The 26853-nt window shown below is 41.5% G+C and overlaps 6 protein-coding genes across 6 annotated transcripts; 3 read left to right on the top strand and 3 right to left on the bottom strand.

Annotated features, from left to right (window-relative positions):
- Positions 1–2384: 2384 nt before the first annotated feature.
- Positions 2385–2747, top strand: MONOS_3340 (uncharacterized protein; the record flags this gene model as incomplete). Its single annotated transcript, XM_067873334.1, has 2 exons — positions 2385–2411; positions 2472–2747. The coding sequence occupies 2 exons, from the start codon at positions 2385–2387 to the stop codon at positions 2745–2747; spliced, it is 303 nt and encodes a 100-aa protein (XP_067733653.1).
- Positions 2748–3285: 538 nt separating this feature from the next.
- MONOS_17062 (uncharacterized protein) lies at positions 3286–3782 on the top strand (the record flags this gene model as incomplete). The annotated part of the gene is made up of 2 exons (XM_067869945.1): positions 3286–3390; positions 3561–3782. The coding sequence occupies 2 exons, from the start codon at positions 3286–3288 to the stop codon at positions 3780–3782; spliced, it is 327 nt and encodes a 108-aa protein (XP_067733654.1).
- Positions 3783–8155: 4373 nt separating this feature from the next.
- MONOS_3341 (uncharacterized protein) lies at positions 8156–9010 on the bottom strand (the record flags this gene model as incomplete). The annotated part of the gene is made up of 3 exons (XM_067873335.1): positions 8156–8160; positions 8522–8720; positions 8783–9010. 3 exons carry the CDS (start codon positions 9008–9010, stop codon positions 8156–8158), a joined length of 432 nt encoding a protein of 143 aa, XP_067733655.1.
- A 2310-nt stretch (positions 9011–11320) lies between these two features.
- Positions 11321–15952, bottom strand: MONOS_3342 (uncharacterized protein; the record flags this gene model as incomplete). The annotated part of the gene is made up of 1 exon (XM_067873336.1): positions 11321–15952. One exon carries the CDS (start codon positions 15950–15952, stop codon positions 11915–11917), a length of 4038 nt encoding a protein of 1345 aa, XP_067733656.1. The 3' UTR covers positions 11321–11914.
- Positions 15953–16005: 53 nt separating this feature from the next.
- Positions 16006–19607, top strand: MONOS_3343 (uncharacterized protein). Its single transcript, XM_067873337.1, has 3 exons — positions 16006–16230; positions 16351–19185; positions 19303–19607. The coding sequence occupies exons 1-3, from the start codon at positions 16048–16050 to the stop codon at positions 19366–19368; spliced, it is 3084 nt and encodes a 1027-aa protein (XP_067733657.1). The 5' UTR covers positions 16006–16047; the 3' UTR covers positions 19369–19607.
- On the bottom strand, positions 19546–26710 carry MONOS_3344 (uncharacterized protein; the record flags this gene model as incomplete). The annotated part of the gene is made up of 3 exons (XM_067873338.1): positions 19546–23257; positions 23303–26541; positions 26692–26710. 3 exons carry the CDS (start codon positions 26708–26710, stop codon positions 19811–19813), a joined length of 6705 nt encoding a protein of 2234 aa, XP_067733658.1. The 3' UTR covers positions 19546–19810.
- Between the last annotated feature and the right edge of the window lie 143 nt (positions 26711–26853).

Genomic DNA, 26853 nt, shown 5'->3' on the forward strand with positions numbered 1-26853 from the left:
TGGTACAGTTTGTTCAATTTATGTTCCTTTATTCGAAAAAAGCGCCAAATTATTGAGAAAGAAAAATGGATTTCAAAAGAAGACTTAATTGACATCATTAAAGCTGAACTTATTCTTCTTCCTTTGGTTAAGTTTCATCTTCATTTGGAAAGCAATAAAACAAAACTTTGTCACGTTTTCCCGTTTATTCAACGAATTATTGGTTTTTCCATTGGAATGACAAGGCATCCATTATTTTCTGAAGAGAAATGGAATAATGCAATTTCTAATATTCTTATCCAAATACATAATTATTTTTTAATAGGCTCTCGAGGTGAATTCATTTCTTTATCGTTCGCTGTGACTCCAATTGGCATGGAATTATACAGAACACAACAGTTTTCGAACGAATTCATCAATTATTCAAGATTTTTCGATAGATTTTCTTCAGCTATTCAATCAACAAATACAGGATCAAAAGAAAATCAGAGCATTCACGAACATCAATTTATAACTCATTCTTTAGACATTTCTGCTGATTCGTTGTTGCGGTGTCATTATTCAACATTTTATGCTGTGTCTAAACCTTTCGAATTTCCAAAGGACAAATCAATTTTATGTAGGGAGGCGCAAATTCATGCCATTCATAATTTATGTGATGACAAATATTCAAAAAAAATGGGGTTTACGACTGTCTCGAATTTATTCTCTGAACGAACAACAAAAGATTTTAACAAAAACGAACAATTATTTTCTGATGAATTCGAACAAATAATTAATGATTTGAATAATTTCACAGAAGTAAAGGATTCTTCTGAAGGGGTTCAGGAAGCCCAAAAGTTTGAGACAGAATTAGAGAATGAATCGGAAGACGAGTTCAATTTGCAAGAGGCTGAAGACGAAGCAGTGAACGATTTGTTTGAATTATTTCCCCACAGCAACCATCAACTTTCAGAAGTTCCACAATTAAGATCTTCTCACTTTTCTTCTTGTTCATCGTATTCATCTTTATCTCCATATCACTCTTCTTCTTCGGATAATCACATAATGATTGATGAAGCAATTTCAACTGATTCTCAAACAAAGAAAGAACGAAAACAGAACTCAACGGACATGGACGAAGACACAGAATGGCATGCATGCATGAATGAAGATGATCATGATGACTTTTCTGACAGCAGCAACATTGAAAATGATAAAGATGATGTGGAAATTCTTTTTTCGACAAAAAAGAAATCAATAATTGTGGAATATTCGTATATAAAAGAGAGAGAGTCAAATCAGATGATTGAAAGAATGATATTGACGGATTGGTTTCCTCGATTGTCATCAGCATTTATTAAATACTGCACTAAGACCATTGGAAATATAGACAACAAAATAATTGAAGGATGCGGTATGTTATTTCAACGATTCATGAAAAGCAGCTCATCTGAAGTCGTTGAGGAAGATGCAAAAATATTTTATAACGCTTTTTCTTCATATGGAGATCTGCAAACCGTCTATTCTGGGCTTTGTCTTGCGCTTATAACTTCACCTTGCAGCGAAGCTTGCTGCGAAAGAGCCATTTCCAAAATAAAAAACATTATTGGAGAAAAGAGATATTCCTTAAGCATGCATTCGTTGGAAGCACTTCTACAAGTTTGTTTCTTTTTTTGCTATAAACTTTTTCATGTATTCAAATTCGCAAAATATGTTTGTCTGAAAGGAATGATGAAAACTATGTTTAATTCTCTTTCGATTTATTTTTTCAAGAATAAGAACATAGAACATTCATTTTCTTCTTGTTTTTGAATAATGAAACTGTGAAGAGGCAAAATATCAGAATATCGATTATTATTTGAAAATGCACAAGAATGTTTTATTTTTTCACAGAGTATTTTCACTTCTTGCTTAACAGACATTCGTTCTTTGAAATTTTTATTCATTTCTGCTTCCTTCATGTAACTGACAGGTCATTGATTGCAATCACTTTATTCGATTGAAAATTTTTTGAAAAAGCTAAAACGAAAAGTTCTTTTTTTTCTAAAACAATCATTTTTTCTATGGCTTCTCAAGGGACGTTGATTATTTTAAGCTTTGGATGGCATTCTTCGAATCAACTAAACAGCCAAAGAATTAATTCGATAGATTCAATTTCTTCCTATCATTATCTGCATTTATGTCTATCTTTTTTTCCTTTATATTCATGCAACTTATCATAAGCTGTTTTTTTGATCAGCTTTGGCTTTGTGTTTTCCTTGCAAATGCAGAAAATAGACGATGATTTGACTGATTTGAGGGATGAGCCTTTCCATTTGTCAAAAAAATAATCCATTGTTCCTAAAATCTGTTCGACAGAAGCATCCGCGGTTGCCCCCTTCGACATATCTGTTGCTGAGATCGATGATAATTAGAGAAGATTAATGATTGTTCCATCGAAAGTGGCTGCTGTGTCTGTCCCTTTCATTCAGCTGTCGCTGCTGCAGTCGTGGGAACTGCAAACGTTGTAGGGATATGTTGTGGCTCGGCGGGCGGTGCTGTATGGTGGTGTTGTGTGTGCACACGATGTGGCGCTTTCAGCGATGCTTTCGGTTCCGCTGGTGGCACCGCTTCCGTCGCTTGCAGCGTCGATGGGCACGAAGTCGGGGATCAAGCGGATCTTTGCAGCGCCAGACGTGAATGCTTTCCCGTCGATCTACGATCAGTTTGACCCTTCGCTGCAGATATGGCGATCGCAACAGTCGAGGCGTGTGGAGGTGAAGCTGGATGACGAAGTGACGAAGTGATGGAGAAAGAGGATGAAGTGTGAGAAGAAGGGGAGATTGTGGAGAAAGGGTTGGATGTGGCGGGGCTGAGGATAGAGGATGTGGTTCTGTTACCAGCAGCGATTGCGCTGGCTGTGTTTGAGGAGCGGGAAGATGCAGAGGAAGGAGAAAGGAGAGGCAAATAGGGAGAAGAAAAGGAAGAAGAAGAGGGAAAAGAGGATGGAGGGAGAGAAGGAGGAGATGGGAACGAGGAGAAAAACGGGTATCCGACAGCGCACAGAGAGTTTGTGGAGAGAATCAAAAAGAACCAGGGGAAGTTGGAAGAAGCGATAGCGCAGCTGGTTGTGGAGGCGCTTGGGCTGGGAAGGCTGAGGTTAGTGAAGGCGGAGAGAGAGGCAGACAAGTTGCATCAATATGTGCTGAAGTGCGCAAAAGTTCGTCAGCTGATGGTATCCAACAGGAGAACAGGAGAACGGAAGAAGCGCAGCAGATTGATCATTAGGGCATAACTTCAGACTGAAGTTCAGATGGAGCGGGGAAAGATGAGAAACAGGTGGAAATGCCCACAAATGATTTGGCAACAAATGAGGAGTTGGAGAAAGAGGGAAGTTCGATAGATTTGGAGAAAGAAGAGAAGGAGAAGGAGGAGGAGAAGAAGAAGAAGGTTTGTGAGATGAAGAAGATGAAGAAGAGGAAGAAGAAGAAATTAAACAAGGGGAAGTGGAAGAGGAGGAAGAAGGAGAGGGAGAAGGAGAGGAACAGATTCAAGATGAGGAATCTCCACATTTGAAGTTATTGAAGCTGATTGACGAGAGTGCATTTGGGAGATAGTAGGACGATCTTGTGATGATGACGGTGATGGGGCAGCTGGTGGATCTGTGTGACGAGCAGGAGCTGATTGTGATGAAGCCAGTTGTGGAAGTGATATTACAACCTGACAGGACAATAAGCATCACGTTTATAAGGGAGAGGCTGTTTGGGAGGAGAGAGAAGAGAAGAGAACGGTATGGAGGTGTGTATTTGACATCGGATGGGGCATGGCTGCTTAAAAAATAATAGATCCAGCAAAAAACGAAGAAATATAAAAAAAGTGAAAACGGAAACCAAATTGAGAACGAGATGAATGAACCAGCAACAAAGAATAGTTCTGCAAAAAGGAATCAAATGTTTTTGCAAAATGAAAACATTAACGAATTTGACAAAGTTGAAAATACATATGAATTTCATTATTGTTTTTTTAATCCATATTTGAAATAGAATAACAATTACTCAAGTTGTGCTTTTCAAAATAAATACATATATTTTGATATTTATCTTCAATGACCAGTTTTATCTCATTTTCGAATTTTTTCTCTATTATTTATTTCATGTAACAAATATAAGAATGTTATTGTATTATTTCAAAAGAAATCCTTTCAAGACATTAAAGACTTTCATTTACAAATTGAAAATGAAGCATTGAAAATTGTTGATTTGGAGGAAATGAAAATAATCAACTTTAAAAGAATATATACGAATAAATATTATTTCATTTGCTGTTTTTTCAATCTATCTTTCAAATTATTCAATAATCTTTCTTTCTTCTTTTCTCTGTTATTTCCTTTAATAATTTCTCAAATTCCGCTTTCAACTCAAATTTCGTATCCAAATATCTTCTTCCTTTCATTCAAAAAATCCTCTTTCATTTTCTCAATTTCATATCCTTTCTGAACCCTTCCTTAAAAGCTCTTTATTCTCTTTCTTTTTTATTCTTTTTTCATTCTTCTTATTCTTATTTTCATTTATGCAAATTTCCATCGGTTGTATAATTTCTCTGTTTCTTCTTCATTTCATTCATGATCTCTGATGATGAAACAGATCATGAAGAAATTCAAAATAGATGAAGTGAATGAAGAAAGAAGGAGACGCTATGTGAAATGTCAATGATGTATTTGAAGAAGAAGATGAAGAAGATCATGATGATGAATGGATTGAATGAGACGATTAATTGTTGAAAATTGAGAAGATGAGAGCAAATAAATACCAATGGAGAAATTCATTGAAATTCTCTTCTTATGTTCCTTTTTCTTCTTGCAAACAATAGCCTCTGAACATTTTTCTCTTTCAGCTCAATCCTCTTTCTCTCTCTCCAATAAAAAATACAAAGCACGCGTCAATCTCTTTTTCATTCCATCTCTTCCTTTTTCGCTTCCCTTCTTTCACAAAAAATCATCTTTCCTCAAAAATAATTCTTTGTCAAAGCCCAATGGAAGGCATCTTTGATATATCTTGAATTTCATCTGTCTGTCTTTATTTTTTCTTCCCTGCTTTTCTCTTTCTTCTTCAAAGCGATCTAATCATTCGCTCTTTCAACATTCTTAAAACAAAATAATAATCACTTCAAAAAATAACAATATCAAACCTTCAGAACCAATTTTTAAGCCAATGTCTATATTTTATCCCGTTGGCACCTGTTTTCTTTATCAATTTCATTATTCCTTCCGTTTTCAAGTATTTCATCATCTGATTCGCAAATCATCCTTTCCAGAAGTCATTTCTCCATCAAGTGCATCGATATCTTGCTCTTCTGAAAAATGTGAAATTCATGTGTTCTGCTCAATTCCACTCTCATCTTTGAAAAATATCCTTGTTTTTCGTTAGAAATATCATCTCCAATTTCCTTCCCAATCCATTCATCCTGAACACTTTCAGTAAGCATCCGCCCTCCCAACTAGATATTTTTATGAATTTGGAAATACCATTTTTGTTCATTTTGCTCGATTTCCTTCGACTAAGTTGAAAATATTACAAAAAATCATCAAACATAAAAATACATAAATATTAAATAGAATCAAAACAAACAATCTTCATGTTTTTCAAGACCGGCACTTCCCCAGCACTGAACACATCAATAAGTCTTCAAAAAATCAATAAATTAACTTGTTTGAAAATATTTATCCCTTGCTAAAAAAATGCGTTAATTGCAAAACACTGACAATAAAATTGAATATGTCAAGTATTGAAACAAAGAATACAAGTTAGAAATGAAAATATCGCACTAAAACTCAACTTTTATTTTTCGGATATTCAATACAGAAATTATGGTATGATGGAATTTACAAACTTTTGATGAAGATTACAAACAAAGTAATTATGCAAATAAAAGTGATAATTATCTGATTGTTTATGGATATTTTTTTTTTAGTTTTTATTGTTAATGAAAAAAAAAAAAAAAAAAACTGACGTGAACTTTATTGAGTGACGGACGTGAAAACAAAAACTTTGATACGTCGCCCAGGCTTATGCAATATCATTTTCAATATTTAATAATGAGTAATTTGCATGAAAATTAAAAGTTTAAATCATGGATGCTTTTTGATGAAATTTTGATCATCTTCCATACTAGATAACATTATTCTGTGAAAACAACTGCTTTGTAAATGTGATGATAATGTTTTGCTAATTAGTTGAATATTTGAGTAGTCATCTGCATGTTATTTTCCATTGCAATACGTATAACCAGTTTGAGCGATTTTATTTATGATTTTTCCTTAACATTCATTATCTGCTTTTTTTGTTTGAAAAATAGGCACTTTTGGTATTCCTCAAATTTCAATCTGGAATATCTAGGTCATGTTTCATAATTGATCAACAACAAAAATCCATGACCTTTTGCTACAACAGCGTGCAAATTCTTTTAATCTGGAGTGTTCGCGTGATGCAAAAATTACACCGTAGAGCAATGAAAATGCATATTTAGAATGTACAGTATGAAGTTATTTTTATGTGATTTTTCGGAGGTTGAACTATGCTTATTTTGAAAACTATTGAATTTTTATAATTTTTGACATATAATGATACGCAGACCAATTTCTACCGAAATTCTTGGGAAATTTCATGAATATTCTTGATTAAGGCAACTCAACAGTGCTTTTTAAGCGATCAAAAGAGGAAAATCATTTCAATCGTTCAGATAGGCTTATGATTTAATTTTTGATCAACTCGAAAAGAACTTTGAAGCTGATATTAGTGTATTTCCCAGCACCTGCCTATCATACCGAGTTTCCTGCGATTTGTGCTTCAGCACTACAAATGTGCTTCGGTGAATTGCGACTTCTTATAATACCGTCATCTTTCAAGAAAATCTTCAAAATATCATTGCAAGAAGCTGACATCCAAGCTGAATTATGTGTGACCGAAGAAAGATGTACGAAAAGAAGATTTATAAGCATGTACAGATGCTTATGCATACATTTATTTTACAAAATTACACAATTCAGGTTACTTACATATATATCTTTACGCACATGTGCATCAGAAATTTTCTGCTTTATGTCAATGCAATTGCAGAGGATAAAAGCAGTTATCTTTACGCTCTTCTCGAAAAATATTCTATCTATGACGGAAGTGCAACATCAAAGAAAGAAAGTTAAGCGAAGAGAAATGAGAAAGGACGAAAAAAATGATATTCATAAATTCACAACTTGACGTTTGTGAAGCAATTTTGTGATTAACCGAAGGATACTGATAGAGGAAAATGAAAATAATCTGGAAGCAATACAAAAACAGCTTTAAAGCTGTTTTTCGAATCAAACACCTGATTCATCAGACAGAAAGGACTGTTTCAGATTGACGGAAACAATGAAGAGCAAAGAGCAATCACAAATGTAGCTAAGTCATTTGTCAAAGACGAATCAGACATATGAAGAATGGAAGGAAAATCCTTGTTGTGCAATTCTTTTTCAATTTAACATATTTTGATGATTACATGAAAATTGCAATTTCTTCATTTGAAGCATTCCACTTTTCATCTCACTTAAGTGCAAGTTTATTAAATTAAATAAGAAAGCTTCTTCATCATTTCATTCGACTTTATCTCGTATATCATACATCTTTTCTTTCTATTCTTCTATTCTTTGGAATCACATGGAATTTGGGAAAACAAGAAAAGAAGCCGAAGAACACAATATTTCTCAAAAGTCCAAAGCGAGAATGCTGAGATGATGAATGTACTTTACCATATTGATTGCATTTACATGAAATTACTGAATGCGCAAATCATTTGAAGAAGATTATCTTGGAAATAAAAATAGAAAATTTTTTTCTCATTATTTTTTGTTTCTTCATTTCATTTTGAAGAATTGCGGTTAAAATACAATTTTTTTTATGATTATATCTAAAAGGACTTTTTGATTTTGTGAAATGAAGAAAAAAAGGAAAAGCATTATTTTTGAGCTGCAAAATTTAAATCATTTCATTTCCTTAAGCATTCAAAAAATAATAAGAAATAATTATTGAAAAATTGTGATAATATTTTCTTTTAAAAAAATCAAATGTTTCAAAAAAACATGTGATCTTATCTTCATATCCTTCTTCTTCCATCTTTTCAAGCACTTTCCTTTTCAACTCTTTTCTTTTCACTTTTTCCATTTCATATATCCCCTTTCCTTTCAATCTACAAAAAAACGATATAAAAAACATCAATCCATTAAATGTCATTTCATCATCCAATGTTGGTAGCTGCATCCCCTCAAAAACAGAATCAACAGCTCCTCCTTTCAGCAAGTCTTCAACGTTCACCAAAATATATTCTGCTGCATTTCTCAAGGAATAAATGCACCGGCCGCTAATTTCTCTGTGATTATCCTTCGCTGCTCTGAATATACAGGAAATGCTGCTTAAAATCTTTACAAAATCTTCATTCCTCAATAGACTATTGTCAAAATGAAAATCTATCGTTTTGAGCCATCTCTTTAAAACAAGCTCATCTTCAGTTTCTTTTTCTCTTTCTTCTTCTTTTCTCTTCCAATCCACACTTTTTGTCAGTTCTTCCAGTTCTCTTGTTGCTTCTCTCACAAAATGCAGTTCATTCACAATCACTTCTTCCAAGCTATCGACTTTGGTAAATCCATAAATCAAAATACCCCAAGCAGACTGATAGGCAAGTCGTGTCAGATTCTGATGTTCCTGATGATATTTAATAATATCTGTTATCTCATTCAAATACAGCTTTTCCTATGTAAAAAAATGAGGAAAATGTAATTCAACATTATCAAAATGGAAAAATGTTCTCAAACCCAAAATCCAATATTGCCCAAAGCCAGCAACGCTATTTCCACTTCCTTCTGAGCTTCTTCGGTCTCGTCTTTCTTCGATGCAACTTTCAGAAGGCAAGGCACAATGATTGAATCCATTTCAGATGAAGGCCATCTGTTCAACAACAAATAGCTTTCACAGAGATCTGTAAGAATTTTTTCGTTCACTTCCTTTTTCTTCTCATTTTCATCAATTATCATCTCTTTCATTCTTTTGCTCAATAATGAATAATCAAAAGAATTTAAGAAAATTAGTTTCAGCACTTTGTTGTATCCAACATGCTTCAACAGCAAGATTGCATTTCCCCATGACAATGTCTTTTTCTCAATCATTTGGTGAATGTTATCGTATCGTTCTTTTGTGAAAATGGATCTGATTTCATAATCGTTCATTTCATCAACTATTTCGTTCATTTCTTCAATTTTCTGTTTCTGTTCATCTTCTCTGCAATCTTCCAGATCAGAAAAAAATTCTACAAATATTTGCTTCAAAACCATTTTGCTTTTGAAATAAAAAATAACTCAAACTTGAAAAGATTTCCATCACTCCAGTCTTTCGTTTTCATAAAATAAAATAAAATAAATATAATGCAAAAAACCCGTGGATAGTCTCTCAATAACAGTTCCAAATAGAATTCAAATTATTTCAATATGGGAAAAATGATTGTTCACAAGATATTATATCCATTTTCAGTGAAGCATCATGAAAAAACAACAAACAATCATGAATTGAAAAATATTGATATTGTTATGTTTTTGCAATGGTCAATGAAGCTGAAAAAATCTTTGAAATTTGAAGCATAAAAATAACAAAATAAAAAGAATCTGAAAAAGAACAGAAATATTTCTTTAGGAATGTGAAGAGCCGTGAGTGAGATGAATGGACCTTCTGGTTGAAGAGATGAATTATTATAAAATGGTGTAATTATGAGAAGAAATGCTGCAATATTCTGAAATGTGAATAATACAAAGCAATGATTGTGAAAGTGAAGGAGAAATTAAAAGAAAAGAATGAACATTGACCAAACTGAAATAAAGAAGACCACAAAGAGAGAAAAAACAGCTTGTGCATTTGAAGATGTAAAGAAAAAGAATACAGCCAGAATAAGAAGGAAAATGAAAACTTTGTTTTCATGCCTATTCAAAAAGAAGTGAAGGATTGTGGTCATTTTTTCCCTTTTCTTTTCTTTTCTTTTCTTTTCTTTTCTTTACTTTACTTTTTCTTTCTTTCTTTCCTTCTTTCTTTCTTTGCTTCAATCACAAATGTATCCTAAACATCTATAAATGAAAGTGAAATGTTATTTTCTTCTTACAAGACCAAGCATTCATTGGTTTTCATTTAAACATCAAAATCATTTCAGTTGCATTCAAAAGCAAAAAGCGGAAATTAAGCTACCGTTCAAACAGAAGCTCAGCCAAATTGGTAAAAGTTGTTTCACCAGCTTTTCTTCTTCTTATTCCAGGTATGTTGCTGAACGTCCTTCTCTTCTTTTTACGTTCTCAACTTGGTGATTAAATGCCATCTGGGCAAAGTCTTTTCTTGTCGATATAATCTTCCTTTTCTTCTTAGATTCATTCATCGATGCATTTCAAAAACGTTTTCATTTTCATCACATTCTAATCCCTTTGAATTCATCATGAGACAATTCATATCTACTCAACTTTGAAGAACACAAAAGGCATATTCATTCTAAAACAGAATCACAGCTGAAATTATGTGAAAACGAAAACGATTAAATTTAAAGAAGAGAAAAGCAGGATTGAAGGAGCACAACCCATAAAGTTCGAAACCAACTTTTCATATGGAAGTTGAAGCATGCTCAGAAATTAGAAAGAACATGGAAGGAACGGATATTTGTAATTGATGGCTTTGGGGATGGACTTTTTCAGATTCCACAATGGGACCCTACTTCAAAAAATAATGGAAGATGAAAAAGAAGATGAGCGAAAGATTAATAAAAAGAATATCTTGAGAACAAGAAATTGCGCATTTATAGTGAAAACGAATGATATTTCTGCCTAACAACGCGTTTATTGATGAATGAATGATTTGGATTCTCAATTCATTGAATAATAAAATCAAAAAATATAATGTCAAAGAATTTTTTACAAAAATTCTTAAACATTGCTTGCTATTTTCTAATCAAATCTCTTCTCTCAATAAATAACGAAAATGATAGAAAACAATCGAAGAATTCAATATACAAACTTTTTTTGCTTGATAAAATTTATTAGAAAGAATAGAAAACATCAATTTGCTTCTGTAAATGGGTATTATTGAATGAGATGAAATGGAAAAACTGTTTCGTTTCCGATAATTTTTCAGTGACAACAATTATTTGATGACATTTGAAATGAAAGAGGAGAATCAAGTTTTGATGATTCAATCAAGATCTCATTTTTAATTTTTGAAAGTCGTTCATATAATGTGGTTTCAGCAGCGCGAATAAGTTTCAACAAATCTTAAAAAAATGTTAAATGTGGAAATAATTTAACTTTTTTGAGCAAAGCAAATGAAAGTTTCGCTATATTCACAAGCACTCCTTTTTCTGGTAACAATTGATACAGACTTCAAAGCTGTAACAAAAATCTTGAAGAAATGTTCAACTGCAATTTAATATTCAGAGATATTATTCAAAGTTTAACACACAAAAAATCAGATTATTCTTTACAACATATATTACAAAGCAAAAACATTTCCCCTCCTCTACTCTGAAACCTTTGATTATCAAAAAGAACGAATAAAGATTTTCAAAGAAAAAAAAAATTGATAAAGATAAGAGTGAAGATTCGTAAAAATTACTCAAGTCAACTTCAACACTTTGGCATAAATAAAAAAAGTTCTCTTTTAATGAACGAAAATTTGCAAAATTTTCATAAGAAAAAGACGGAATAAAAAAAGGATAACAACATATTATTGTCTTAAAAAACTGTACAAAACAAAACGAAAACAAAAACAAAATTGACTGAAATAAAAAGATTAAAGAATTAAGAAAAATTCTTTAAATATTCTTTTCAAGAAAAAATCTTCTCTGACTTCAGTCAATGGTGTGAATGATCTGACTAAAATATGAAGCGCATCAATTTCTTCAATAAAAAAATAAAGAAATTCGTTCACTTTTCCAAATCTGTGATTGTATTATAATGCCTGCGCTTCTTGTTTCTTACAACATATACGACAGCCATCACAGTGATCAAAACTGTTATTGCAAATGTACTAACAGAAACAATGATTATTGTCAATTGTGTAGATGTTAGCTTCGAATTATTTTTCTTCGGCTTTAGTATCTTATTTTCTGAGTATCTCTTCTCAGCATCATCAATGCCAGCTGGAAACGATAAACGACAAATCACTGATGAGGATTCGTCCTCATCAAATAAAGAACGAGGAACTTTAACTTTCATTTCCGTTTCGTTGACATATTCAAAAATTGGGCATTCAATCCAATTCGAGTCTTGCCCTTTGCTCTCTTTCATAGCTTCAAATGCGATTCCACAAGGAAATAGATAAGATCCACGAACAACAACCGTAAAGGTGCCGTCATCTTCTTCCATCATTTCTCCACCTTGCTTTTCCTTTGACGCTCTATTTTCCTCTTTTATCAACGAAGTATTCTTTATAAAAGGGATAAAGAAAGAAGAATCCATATCCGCTGCTGCATCTCCTTTTACAATTGTATCGCTGAGCATCCCAAATGGCTTCCCATTCAACCCGTCGCTTCCTTCTGCTAAAGAATAAATATAAGCATTCCGATTGTCAGTTTTTCCAAAAAAGTGAATATTGTGCCGCAGTGAAGGAAACTTTTCCCAATTCTCGCCAACGGGATGATTGTCTGTAAAGCTACAGTTATTAAATATAAGCCCAGAAGAGATGGAAACAATAACTCCTTCGCTGATGTTAACAAATGAACTATCTTCAATCATCACTTCATACATCCCATTCAAAGAAATCAGTCCAGAATCCCACATACACAACGGCTTGTAATCCTCATTTTGCTCGTTTTCCTGCTGGTCATCTGAAAAATCATCGTAATTCCTAAAGTTTTTCCCTGACATTTTCCCTTCTCCGAGATGTTTTTCTTCTGTTAAATTTCCATTTCTTCCATAAACAACCAATTGATTTATTTCACATCTATATCTTTCATGAACAATCAGTTTGTAAGGTAGCTGCTTTCCTTCTCCTCCTTGGACATTTTCCCCTTTCAGTCCAGTGTACCATGGCCTAAAAACAACATCAATAATCTGCAGATAATCTCTTCCGTAAAACAAATCTATGGCGTCTCCTTCAACAGCATCAGGATATTCAATGTCAACATGCTTCAAGCTGATTTCGTTATTAGTCATATCAAACACTGCAATCTCACCTAATGATCCAATTTGTGCTCCAATTTGAAGAATTCCACGATTTGGCTCTTTTAAAGAAGAAGAAAACGAAAAAATATCAGATGCTGATGTTAATGAAACAGAAAATTTGCACAAAAAGGGTTCGTCCACAGTTACTCTTCCAATAATCAGCATTTTCAATTCATCATTCATTATTCTATGCTGTTTCCCAGTTCTGATCAGATCGCATGGTTCATCCTTTCTTCCACAACTCTTTTTACTGTTTGCGCTTTCTCCTCCAATAAAAATCCTGCTCGAATGGTACGGTAGCCTGTACGCTTCATCCACCATGAGATCGATAATACTCACCTCCCCGCCTTTCCTTTCTTCTAACAGCATTAAATTCCCCTTTCCAAACATATCCTCCATTTCGAACACAAACATGTCTTCATCAAGCTGCTTAATTCCTGCTGGCAAAGAAATATAAATGAGTTTACCTTTATCAGCGTTGCACTCTGTAAATATCACGTCATTCAATTGAAGCTTCAGCAATCCTGTCATTTCGTCAGCAACTTGAATGTACATGGCTCCTCCTTTTGATTCTTCATTCCGAAAAGAATTCAAATATTCGCCTTGACACGAACAGTTATTGAATGATAAATCATCAAATAATATGTCATGTTCGCTAGTTCCAATTTCCATATACAAGACTCCTCCCAATCCATGTTTCGTTGAATGGCAATCATCAAATTCCAAACATTCACATGTTATTGATTGACACCCTTTCAAAACTGTGAAAATGGATTGTGTTTTGCTTGTAGTTACAGTTGACATAACTGATAAATACATAAGCAACAAGTTTTTTGAATCATCTGTAAGTATCAGCGCAAAAGAAGAAATAAATGAGCGAATGCTAACATCAATTAGTTTTAACTCTCCAAACCTAATTTTCAGCAAAACACAGTTCAATGCTTGCTTTGTATCTGTTGGAGTAATGTTAACTCGATTGAAATCTATTATCACGTTTTCTCCGTCTCCAATGACCAATCCACAATCCCGGCCGCTCGTTTGCGTAGAATCTATTTTAACATTTGCTCCGCTAAGTTGTAATTTCCCTTTGTGCTTCACGTTGAAAAGTCCTTCACCAGGAAGTACCTTCGTTTCATCCAAATTTGTCATAATGGAGATTTCTCTGTTACCCCTGCTCGAAATTTTAATTTGGAGATTTTCAACTGTTATTGGCTCTGTGTCATGATCGTTGCAATTTTTGGTTGAGTAAATGTGAAATAATCTCCCAGGAAGGCAGTTCTCAATCGCCTTTTTAATCGTTTTGCATGGTTTATTCCCTTCTTTGCCGCATTCGACGTTGTCAGATCCATTGACAGAGTCCACATCCACTTCGAAGGAGTTGTATTTCAGCCAATCGTCATGAATAGTTGATATGTTGTTTTGCTTTTTCACCACAACTCGCTCTTTCTTCGTTGAGCTCATACAAGCCGCATCAAAAGGACTCTTGTTCATCTCGAAATCCCCCTTGCAGCTAAACATCACATCATTTGCGAGAATAGTTACCTCGTTTGTCGCAAAGAAACAATCCCTAAAAAAAATTCCATCACCTTTAAAATCCTCTTCATCCAAGGAAAAATAAACTCCTCCCCCGGATTGCGCTTTGCATCTTTCAAACGATACATTAACACACTCAAATCCTGTCATCTGCGTCAGGTCATTTATCAGCAGTCCTCCTCCATCAGCAGCAGCCTCACAGTCAAAAAACATCACACTTTCCAGCTTCACTGTCCCTTTCATCGCACCAATCATCATTCCCCCTCCTTTTGCAGCCTTCCCAGAGGTGAATGTTGTGTCAAGGATATTCAACTCGCTGTCTGAATGCATCATCTCAAAATAAAAGCAGCCACCTTTTTCTGACAAAAGCGATTGTGAAGAAATTGAACATTTTGAAATAGTAATATCCACTCTTTTATTTGCCTCGCTTTTAGCTTCAAGTAATGCAGGACCAGCAGTTATTCTTTCGACAGAACTTGTGTGACTTCCTTCCAGTGTAAATGATGATGGAAGTTCCAAAGCACATTCTTTGCTCAATGTAACTTTTCCAAATTCGAAGCCTCTCAATTTTTGTAAAGTGACATCTTCAGAAATATGCAAAATTGGTCCATTAGAATAATAGGAATTTGAAAACAATTCCATATCAAATCCGTCAATTGATACTTTTCCTTCCAGAACATTCAAAATCGAAAAACGGACAAAATTATCATTCCATTTGTCAATTTTAATGTTACAATCTCTGATTGAAAGATCCCCGTGAACGCTTTTCGAAAGGATAACTGCCTGTGCTTCATCTTCAGAATCGATTGGTCGTTCACTTTTAAATGGAATAAGATTAAATGCCAAACGCTCCAGTTTTAAGATTTTCTCATTTATCATGTGAAAATGTCCATTTTCTGTAAGATCTTTTAAATCAAAAATGAGTGTTCCTCTGGTATTTCCATTTGATACTGACGCCATCGTTAAACAGAAATCTTTATTAAATAAAAAGTCATAATCAATCTTGGCAAAATTTTTAATCTTTAAAGTTTTATCCCCGCGATTATCTCCAAGTCTTTCAATTCCTTTCGCAACCGATTTGCACGGTTCTGCTTCAATTCCACAGTCAGGGTTAGAATCGTTCCCTCTTTCAGAAATATAAATAATTGTGATTGGTGTTTCTCGCGCACTTCCTCCTTCAGTGATTGAATTTCTTTCCGATAAACTTTGACGTTTGCTGTAAAAGCACGTTACTTCGCAAGCAAGTGCGACAAGTACTGCAATCATTTTTTCAAAAGAAAATATTTGGCTTCTATATTTTGCAAATTAATAATATATAATGATCATTCATCAAAAATGTGAGAATTACAAATATCGAAGAAATGAAAATTTATATCTTAACATTCACTTTTCTAGTAGCCTTCTGGCTCTACCAGCCTGCCGGAGCAGCCGCGCCTCGGCCGAGTGTGGAGGAGTTGCAGCAATATCTGGCACAGCAGAAGCAAATCATGACGCACGTGAAGCGAGCCACGCCGTTTCAGGAGCATTCTGGCCTCCAAAGAAAGGTGTTGCCTTTTTTTGAGTGAAAGCGTTTTTGCTATTTATCTATTTTTTTTTTAATAAAAAATAATGATTGTTCTCTTGAATTCCAACGCTCAACAACAACACCTGCCTTATGAATGCAGGGGAAACAACAAAAATTGGCAGACGATCAATCTTCCTCTTCTTCCTCTTCATCCACTTCATCTTCAGTGAGTCATTCAAAATCTGACTTCGAAGCTCAGCTTGTGGAGGTGATTCAGAAGACGATGACTGAATTCACACAGAAGCTTTTGACCACCACACAAAACACGCTGTTTGCGCAGGCAAAAGAAGGAGCCGAAAGATGCAACACAAAGCCGAAGGAAGCAGCAGCCAAACAGCCGACAGCCACACAGCAAAAGAGCGGGGCAGACAGAAGCCCCAGAGCAGCGGGCACTCCACGCCCAGCAGCCAGCAATGTCTTTTCGAGGCTCTCTTCTTCTTCTTCACCCTCTCCTTCTTCTCCATCGCCTGACTCTTCTGCCACACGAAAGAGAAGCAGCTCTTCGTCATCGCCCACAACAGCGATGCTTGCCAAGAAGTTTGAGTGTCTGAAGTCGACGCTCGACCAGTCGAAGGCGAGGCAGCTGGGGCCGAATGCATCGAAGCTTGTCCGATCGTCTCCGCCTCAGAAAAAGGCAGGCGATGGATCGAGTGTGCCATCTGTGGCGTCTCCGCTGCAAAGGAGCAGTCAGTCGCCAGGCGCCAGAAGGGTGCAGAGGCGAGTGAACATCGTCCGCCCCGACGCGTCTGTGGCGAAGCAGACAGGCTGTGCAGCGCCGAAAGAGGCAGCAGCACGCGAAGGCACATGCGCTCTGGCGGGAGAGGAGCCCCACACGCCAGTGAGGGTGCAGGGGAAGGGGCAGGCACCAGCGCTTCCATCCCTTCCGGTGCTTCCAGCGATGACGCCCACGCAGTCTCTTCGGGTGGCGCGGGAGTTTATTGTGAGTGGCGTGGCGAAGGAGAAAGAAGGCGAGCTGGATGTGGCGCTTCCGCTGTATGCGTATGCACTGGCGCTGCTGCGAGACAGCGACGAGCTGAAAGAGAAGGTGAGGAAGCTGAAGGAGAGGACAGAGAAAAAGAGGCAGCTGGAGCTGGAAAAGCGCAGGAAAGAAGAAGAAGAAGAAGAAGAAAAGGAAAAGGATAAGGATAAGGAAAAGGATGAAGGGAAAATGGAAGAAGATGTGGAAAGTGGGAAGACAAAAGAAAGCAGAGGCAGCTCAAAAAGAAGGAAAAGTGCAGAGAAAACAGAGGAAGGGAAGGAAGAAGAGAAAGCGAAGAGGAAAAGCAGCAACACGAAAAAAGACCGAAATTCCAAAAAGAGCGAAACATCTTCAGTGCCACAACGAGGAAGCAACAAAAATGTGGATGGGAAAGAAGAAAAAGAAAAAGAAAGAGAAGAAAAGAAAGAGAAGGCAAAACAAGAGAGAGGAGAAAGGAAGAAAAGCGAGAAAGCGATTCGGATGAGAATGAAGAAGACAGAAGAGGAGGGCAGCAGCAATGTGTTTGATTACGACATGAGCGACTTTGAAGAGGAGGAAGAGGAGGAGGCATCGGCAGACGAAACAGACGGAGCATCGGAATTCCAGCTGGAGTCAGACGAAGAAGGCGGAGAGACCGACGAGGAGGAGCTGGAAGCGATTGAGCATCACCGCAAAATCAGGCGAAGGGGAACAGCCGCAAAAAGAGGATCGACAAAGCAGAGGAGCAGCAGCAGAAGCAGCAGCAGGCAGCAAAAGGGAAAAGAGGAGACAAGCGATCCGTCGGCGGAGGCAGTCTCGCAGATTGTGGCTTCTCTGCTTCCATCTGTGATGCTTTCATCGGCACACTCGCCAGACATCCCCCACTTCTGCACAGACGCCGCACTGCCCAACCAGACGCCAAATGCGCTGCAAACAGCCAGCGAGCAGAGCAGCGCCAATCAGAGTGCAGTTTTTGACCCGACCATTTCGCCGACGTCGCTGCGCCTACCAGCCCTTTCGGCGGTGTCTACGCCATCGGCAGACTCGTTCCATCTTCCCCAGCTGCCGTTGGCTGGCACAACATCTCCTTCCATCTCGCTCTGCTCAGACACACAAAGCCCGTCTCCCTCTCAACTGCATCCGTTTCTCCCATCTTCACTTTCACCATCACTTTCACCATCACCATCACCATTGTCATCATCATCAACAACAACATCATCTGCCACTTCACTCCGCAGCATCAATCTGCATTCTTTGAGGCATTCGTCAGCCAGGCGATCGGCTTTGGCATTCTCTTCGCCTCTTTCGACTGGCTATGCAGCAGTTGCCACGCCTCTTTTGCCAGATGCGAAGGTTGGCCTGCCGCTGGCTCCACTTCAGACACAGACACAGACACAGACACCCACTTCGACTGCAGACACACTTCAGACACCTTCCTTTTCTGTGACTGACACTTCAACATCTTCTTCATCATCGTCGACATCAATGCCATTTGTGCACACATCGCATCATCCGTCTCTGTCAGCCTTCAAATCTCGTTCGCTGCACTCGGCATTCACAGCAGGGGCTGAAAGCGACGAAGAGCGGGAGAACAGAGCAGAAGACAGCGCTGCGCAGAACAGCAGCACGGGAGCTGCAGCAAAAGGGAAAGAGACACTCAAAATCCGCTTTGACGACTCGGACGACGAGAAAGAGGAAGAAGAGGAGGAAGAGAGTGGAGAGAGTGGAGAAGGTGGAGAGAGTGGAGGAGCAGGTGCAGGGGAGAGGAGGAGGAAGAGGAGGAGGAGTGGGATGGGATGGGTGTTGGAGAGGAGCAGCGGGGGTGCAGGCGAGGAGTGTCCGCAGAAGGAGGCGGAAGAGCGCATTCTGAGAATCCTGAACTTTGGGCAGAAGGAGGAGATCAAGCATCTGAAGGGGGTGGGAGACAAAAGAGCAACAGCCATCCTCAGCCACAGAGAAGGCACTCTGTTCAACGATGTGTGTTTCTCTTCGTCTCTCTCTTTTGTTTATTTTTTTTTTCATTTTGATGTTTGGCAAATAAATGTTTTTATTCATTCTTTCTTTCTCCTTTTCTTTCTTTCTGCTCCTTTTCAGGTGCTCGAGCTGCGGGATGTTGGCTTCTCTGAAAAGATGATCCAGGCCGTTCTGTCTTCTGGTTGAACGAGGCTGCAATGCGCCTCAAACACCCAATTGACTGCTGCTGAGCTGTGCTGCACGAGAAATGCGGCACTTTCTGTTTGCTGCCTTTTTTGCCTTTTTGCCTTTTCCATTTCGAGTGCTGTTGAAGAGAGCCTGCCAACCAGAAACTGATGCACAACCCATCATCTCAAGCATAACTTTTTGTTTTGTTTTATTTTATTTTTTCCAAACAGAATTGCAAAAAGCAAAAAGAAAAAAAAGAAAAGAAAAACGGTTTCCGAAGAAAGAAATATCACACAAAAAACAGAACACAAACACAAACACACACAAAAATAGCATAAAAACGGAAAGGCAAACGGAAAGGCCACAAAAGGATGTTTTGATGCAGACCACATCAAATAAGAGCAGAATGCATTTCGCTGCCCATTGCCTCATTTGAGTGATGGGTGCTTTTTGCTCAGATTCATGTTGGGTCAGCTGTTGATGAGGAAGAGGAAGAAGAAGATGATGATGAAAAGGAAGAAGTGTTGGAAGGAGAAGAGGAAGGAGGCGGGAAGAAAAGAGGTTTGTGGACAGGCTTTTCAAAGAGGTTGACCGACTTGCTGCCAGGCGACGGGAACGAGAGGAACTTTGCGAACGACGACGACGAGCGCCCGAGAGGCAGCCCCCGCGACAGAGACAGTGCTGTTCCAGGCAGCGCAACCGAAGACGGCGAAATCGCCATCAGCGCCGACAGCTCAGGCAAGTGCTGGCTATCTGCTGCTGAATGGGATGTTGGATGGGATGCTGTGCTGACAGGAGAGTGAGAAGGAGCACATTCTGCTTCTGAGGCAGAGGCAGAGGCAGAGGCAGCAGCAGACACAGCAGCAGACACAGTCACCGCAGCTGCCGAGGCAGATGCAGCACTCGACGACGACGACGACGACGAAGAAGAAGAAGAAGAAGAAGAAGAAGGGGAGGAGGAGGAGGCAGGCGACGCAGCTGCCGAAGGCGCCAGATGGCCTGTGCCTGGGCTGAGCTGCAGGTGGCTCGCAAACGGAGGGAACGAGTGCGAGATGATGTGCTGCGAGATCAGATACTCGTCTTCTGCACACACACTCGGCACTGCCGGGTTCATCCCTTTTGCCTTGCCTGCCTTCTTCCCCTTTCGCTTCCCCTTCGGCCTCAGCACCTTCCTCTCCACGCTCCTCCGCATGCTCCCTTTCCGCCTCCCCCGCTTCCGCTGCGCTGCTGCCGGCTGCCGAATTGGCCGAAACATTGCAAACGACCCGGCCTCAGACGCTGTTGGCGACACAGCTGGAACAATGTACAGCGGAGAGGGGCGGTGTATTGCAGATGGGGATGAGGCTGAGGATGTTGAGGATGTTGATGATAAGTGCATTGGCGTCGGTGAATGTGAAGGAGAACGTGAAGGTGAATGTGAAGGCGAAGGCAAAAGCACAGGAGACGGGGAATGTCTGTGCACATCTGGCGTTGCAGCTTGTGCGCTCGGCGAAGCAGAAAGTTTTGTCTGCTTTGTTGTGATGCTATCCAAAAGCGATTCTGTCTCTCGCTTCAGCTGGCTGGTTGCATCGCCTGGCTGGCCCTGCTCCAAATCGTCCTGCCGCTCTGCACCTTCCACACTCCCCTTTTCAGCTTGCTCGCCTTCGGCTGCTTCCTTCGGCTTCCCCGACGAATCGGCTGGCGGCCGGCGCAAAGCAGCCTCCGAAAACTTCAGCCGGTCGAACAGCGCAAACGGCGAGAGAGGAAGCGCCTGGCCTGCCCGGCTGCTGTCTGCCAGCGGAACCATCTGAATCCTTGGCAGCAGAGAAGACGCCTTTGCCCCTGCCTCGCCCTCCCGCACCAAAGCAGCCGCAAAGCCTGCCTCGCCAGAAAGCACACCTGGCGCCACAGCATGCGGAAGGCGGACAGGCGGCGAGGACGAAAGACTCCGCTTTGCCTGCGCATCTGGCAGCGGAACCAGATCGAGCGGGTGAGGATCAAACAGCGCAGCTGTGGCGGTGGTGGGCAGCGTGTGCAGCTGAGACATCGGCTGTGCCACGGGCAGCGCACTCCCCACGCCTTGCTTCGTCACCGGCGAGGAGGCAGCAGTCGCCTCGCTCGCCCCGTGGCTGCGCTGACTCTGCGGCGTCGCCAGCGCTTTTGTCGGATGCGGCGGCGACTCCACAAAAGAACGGGCTGGCGAACGCCCGGGCAGGCGCTCTGCTTTCGGCTGCTGTGCCAAGCGCCGCCGCTCAGCTGCACCCGAAAACGGACGAGGAGGCACGCGGATGCCCAGCCGTGCCACCACACGCTCAAGCGGCTCATCTGAATCTGCCTCATCTTCACCTCCGCTGTTGTTGTTGCTGCTGCTTCTGCTGCTGCTCATGTCGATATCGCTGTCGCTGTCGCTGTCGCTGTCGCTCTCTTCATTCAGACGGAGATTCAACAAAATCTCATCCCCAACTGCTTCTGCTTCCGCTTTTGCTTCAATCGCTCTCTTCTTTTTCTCTTTCTTCTTTTTCTCTTCTGAAGCATCATCATCATCATCATCATTGTTTGAAAAAGAAGAAGAAGAAGAAGAAGAAGAAGAGCGATGTGCTTGTGTGTTCTGCCTGCCATCCTCATCCCCTGCAATGCTGCTCTCCTCGTCTTCCTTGCCAAACCTTGTCTCGTCTGAATGCACATCGCTTTTGCTGTCGAAGTTGCCTGCCAATCCGCCCAAAGAAGAGCACCCCTTTCTGAGCTGTCTGCTGTGCTCAGCTGCTGCACCAATCGAACGGGGTGACGATGACTGCGAAGACAAGCCCTCACCAAAATGCTCCTCGGTTGGTGTCTGAATCGGAGAGTTCAGAAAAGACGAGTCGCTGTTCGAAAAAGGATCTTCCAATTCGTCTTCTTCTCTTGCTTCTTCTTCTTCTTCTTCTTCTTCCATTTTCTCTTTTTCTTTTTCTTTTGCACCCTCCTCTTTTTGCCAAACAGCATCCAGATTGCTTTTCTCTTCCTCCTCTCCCTCATTCTCTCTTTCATTTCCCTCTTTTTTATCTTCCTTTCCTTCTTCCTCTTCTTCCTCTTCTGGCTGTTCTGCTTCTGCTCTTCCATCCTCTTCGTTCTCTTCGTTCTCTTCATCCTCTTCGTTCTCTCCATTCAGCTCTTTCTGAATGCTTCCCGCTGCCTTTCGCTTCCTCCTCCTTCGCAGCCTTTTCGAGCGGCTCGGCGCAGACCAATCCAAAACACGCGATCTCTTCTTTCTCGAAGCTGCCTTCGAAGACACCTGAAAAGACGCTGAATGTCTGGCCACTTTTGCTGGCTGTGTCTGTTCTGCACCATCGACTGCAATCCTTTTGCTCTCTTCTGCAGCTGCCTCATCCTCCCACACACCCAAGCTCCGATCTTTGGTTGCTGGCGAAAAGGGCGAAAAAGACAATGGAGGTGGAGGCGGCGATGAAATTGGACTTTCAACAGGAAACGAGGAGAGAAGCAGCAGAAGCTCCTTTTTCATCGGTTTCTTGTGCTTCCCAACCACAAAAGCGCTGCTTCCACTCTCAAATCCTGTTTTCTGGCTGTCTTCGCCTTCGTCCTTGCAACTTCGCGAGTTGTGGGTGGCAACACTCTCAAACACACTCTCTGCCAGCAGCGGAGCAGACAACTCATCTTCAGCTGCTCTGCCAATCGCATCACGTGAAGTGTCGCCTGCAAACCCAGCTTCATCCAAAGAATCTGATGGCATATCATCTCTTCCTCTGCTTTCCTCTGCTTTCTCTTCTGCTCCATCCTCCCTGTCTCTTCTGCTGCTTCTATTGCTGCTTCTGTGCTCGTCTGCCCCTTCCACTTTGTCTGTGCTGCCTTGACTGTCTTCTGAGCATCGCATGTTTTCATCCTCTTTTTCCATCCAATGCTCCTCCACAGCATTTGCCCCGCCTTCTTTCGTCTGCCCATCTGCTGCAGATTCTGAAACTGACTCCGATTCCGACACTTTTGGCAATGCCAGCAGCGGCAATCCATCTTTCATTTCTGCCTCTCCGTTGGATGGCTGCTGCGCATGCTGAACATCCGCCAAGAGCTGTTTCTGTGCTTCTTCACCCATCCCGCTCACCCCTTCCTCAAACAACGTCTCATATTCTCGTCTCCGACGCCGCGCTTTTTTCTTCCCATTCGAAGCTCCTTTTGTTGCCACAGCTGCTTCCACAGCTGCTTCCTTCTCTGGTTTTGCTTCTGCTGTCCCTTTTCCTTCATCTTCTTTCTCAGAATCACCATCTTCGTCTTTTGCAATCAGAATGACTCTTTTCGTCTGTTGCCCTCTGACCGAAGATCCTTCACGTGCATCGCTGATTCTCCCATCCAAACCCAAATGCTCCTTCTTCCCAGCACTTTCGCCCTTTCCCCCCTCTCCTTTCAGATCCCCTGTTCTTTCTGCTTTCTCAGCATTTCCCTCCTCGCTTTGCCCAGCCTCCCTTCCATCCCTTCCATCCCTTCCCTTCCCTTCTTCCTTTGCTCCTTTCCCCTGCCATCTCGCTTCTGGCCGTGCTGCCCGCCTCCCTGCTCTGCTGTCTGCCCTTTTCCTCCTCCGCGGAGGTGTCGGCCTCCACTCTTTTTCGCTGTCTCCATCGTCTTCCTCTTCCTCTTCTTCCTCTTTCACTTCCTTTCTGCTCTTTTCTCCTTTTCCTTCTGCTGCCTCTTCCTTCTTTGCTTCATCATTTCCCTTCGCACTCTGCTTTTCTTCCTCTTTTTCTGTCTCTGTCGCAACACTGTCTTCTGCTTCTTCTGCCTCTTCTGCCTCTCTTTCACCCAGCCGCATCCTCTTCCCATTGCCTCCACTGCCTCCTGCCCCGCTTCTCTCTTTCAATGCTTCCAGTCTGCCCTCTTCAAACATCCTTTTTCTCGGCGCTGCCTCGTCTGCTCTCTCTTTCGCATTCACCTCTTGCAACTCAAGCCCCTGCCGCCTTCTTTTCGCTCTGCCCTGCCACGATCCCCTGCTTTTCAGCAGACGTCTGACAATCCCTCGTTTCACTCCTCTCCTTTTTTCTTCATTCTCCGCCTCATCCTTCCTGCTCCCAGCGGCGCCTTCTTCTGCTCCTTCTTTTGTCTCCTCAGCAGAATCACCCATTTCACCGCTGGGGCAGCCATCCCACTCAGACGGATGCGCAGCCAGGTGCCCAGCTCCAGCACTGCCCTCTCCCTCAGACTCCGTCTCTTCGCTGTCTGCTCTGCTTTCTTCATCCACCTCCCCATCCCCCTCAAATGCGCTGCTTCGACCAGCTCCTGCCTTCTCATCTGCCCCAGCCTTCCTCTTCCTTCTGCTCCGATGCTCCTGCACCGCCTGGCGCCACAGCTGCCACGCCAAAAAGAAAGGAAAACAAGAGCCTGCAAACAGCGACCTCTTCTGTGGTTTTTGTGTTTCCGATGCTGGCAATGCTGGTGATGCTGGCAATGCTGGTGATGCTGACAATGCATTCACTTCTGATCCCAGCTGCGTGTCTGCTCTGCCTTCTCCATTCTCTGCATCGCCAGCTGAGCCTGCTTTGTCGCTCTTTGGCTCAGCCGAAGAAGTCAGTGAAGAGGAAGAGGAAACGGAAGATGAAGAGGAAGAGGAAATTGAATTTGCATTTGTTGTTGTTGTTGCTGTTGGAGGAGGAGGAGGTGGTGGTGGTGGAATTGATGATAAACATTCGCTCTTCTCTTTCTTTTCCGAAAACAGTCGAAAAAGACTGCTCAGCGGAGAAGACGACCGAATGATTGCTTCTGTTGCACGCTTCCTCTCAAAAGCAGGCGTTGCGCACAAACAATGCTGGCTCCACTTTGGCGAGTCAAACTGATTGGAAAGGAGCTCAGACGAGCCCAGCGATGATGCAGTTCTCTTGTGCGAAGGATGAGAAGAATGAGAAGTCGGTGAGAGCGACATGCCATCTGACACTGGATGGCGCAAGGCATCCAAGCTGTTGTGTTTCTTCTGCTTCTGCCGCTCCGCTTGCATTCGCCTGGCGCTCTTCTGCTTCTCTCCAGACAACTTCTGCTGCTCCCCAATCACTCTTCTTCCCTTTGTGCTTTGCGCTCCCTCTTTTCCAACCACTCTCTTCGGAATCGATTGCTCCTTCATCAAAGCGCCTGCTCTCCTTCTGCTCCCATTCCCCTCAAGAGCATCGCCTCCTCCATTTCTGCTTTGGTTTCTCGTTCTCGTTCTCGTTCTGGCAGCGCTGCTGTTCAGCCCCCGAAACGAGAATGTCCGATGGAAGGCGCCAAACCCATGCGGCTGCCGTCGCACCTGAAGCCCCAGCACCTTCGTCTCTGCCTTCATTCTGCTGTATTTCCTCCGCAGCTCCTCTGCCTCCTCAATTCTGCTCTGCTCCTCAAGCTCCATCTCCAGCGCTGCTCCTTTCTCTCGCACTCCTCCTTCTCCGCTTCGCCCTTCCCGCGTCTCCCTCAGCCGAGCCGCTTTCTTCTCACACCGCCCATTCCCCAGCTTCTGCTCTTGCTTCTCCAGCAAAAAATGCTCATCTGCACGATGATGCCGAATTCTGCTGCGTCTGCTGTGCTTGCGATGCATTTCATGAATCTGCTCTTCACTGCCCAAAATGTTCTCTCGCGGGTGACTCAGCAAGCGCTCTCCCAGAACAAGGCGCTCTTTCATCTGCTCCTTCTCGTTTGGTGCTTCTCTCTGGTGCATGTGTTCATTCCGATGATGATGATGATGGTGGTGGTGGTGGTGATTTGGACGGTGATGATGGTGGTGATGGTGCGACTGGTCGTTCTGAGACAAAGGTTGAGCAGCCCGTGTTTGTTGCTTCGAAGGCGGAAATGAGCTGCGAGACGGAGAAGTCGCCCTCAGCGCTTGTGAAGGATCTGCTGCGTCTGCTGCTCCCAGACACCGATCGTAGTCCGCATGGAAATATTGTGCGCGCGCAGATGGAGACGAAACACTCTGCGACGGCACAGAAGGCAACACCTGCCGCTCCGGCGTCCACGAAAACGACGACGGGCTCCGTCGGCTTCCAGGCGGCGTCAGCTGCGCAGCTGGCGCATCGTCAAGCAGACGCGAAGTCACGAAGACCGACGAGCCTGGCGTTTTGTTCTCCTGGCTGATGCTGAACAAATACCCATCTCCTGCACGCTGTTGCTGCTGATGCTGATGCTGATGCTGATGCTGTTGATGCTGCTGCATGCGCCCGCTCTTGTCAACGCGCCTCGATATCTTCTCAATCAGCATCATGAACTGAGCTGCCAATGAAGCAAGTTGAGGGAAAAAATGAAAGTGAAAGTGGAAAAAAGTCGCATTTGGGAAGCGTGTGAAATGAAGGCAGAATTATGTGATTGAAAGAAATATCTGTTTAAAAAAAAAGAAAAGAAAAACAAAAATGGAGCACAAACGCTTGACCAGCTGCAACATCTTGTACGCCCCGCCAAGTTTCTCGCGCACTCCAGCCAAGCCCTGTCCCGCGCATCAGGGTCGCAGCAGCAGTGTTCCATTCAAAAAAGAAAAAAAAAAGCAAAAACAGCAAAAGGAAAGTGTGGAGAGAAAAAGATATCCGC

This window comes from Monocercomonoides exilis (genome assembly GCF_001643675.1).
Source record: "Monocercomonoides exilis strain PA203 chromosome Unknown scaffold6-2077815, whole genome shotgun sequence".
In the NCBI taxonomy this organism is placed as follows: domain Eukaryota; phylum Preaxostyla; order Oxymonadida; family Polymastigidae; genus Monocercomonoides; species Monocercomonoides exilis.

Bases quoted from the DNA above. Each gene is read 5' to 3' on its own strand.
- MONOS_3343 (XM_067873337.1), top strand. From the start codon at position 16,048: ATGAAAATTTATATCTTAACATTCACTTTTCTAGTAGCCTTCTGGCTC. The intron at 16,231-16,350 runs GTGTTGCCTTTT...TTATGAATGCAG, and splicing joins ATTCTGGCCTCCAAAGAAAG to GGGAAACAACAAAAATTGGC. The intron at 19,186-19,302 runs GTGTGTTTCTCT...GCTCCTTTTCAG, and splicing joins AAGGCACTCTGTTCAACGAT to GTGCTCGAGCTGCGGGATGT.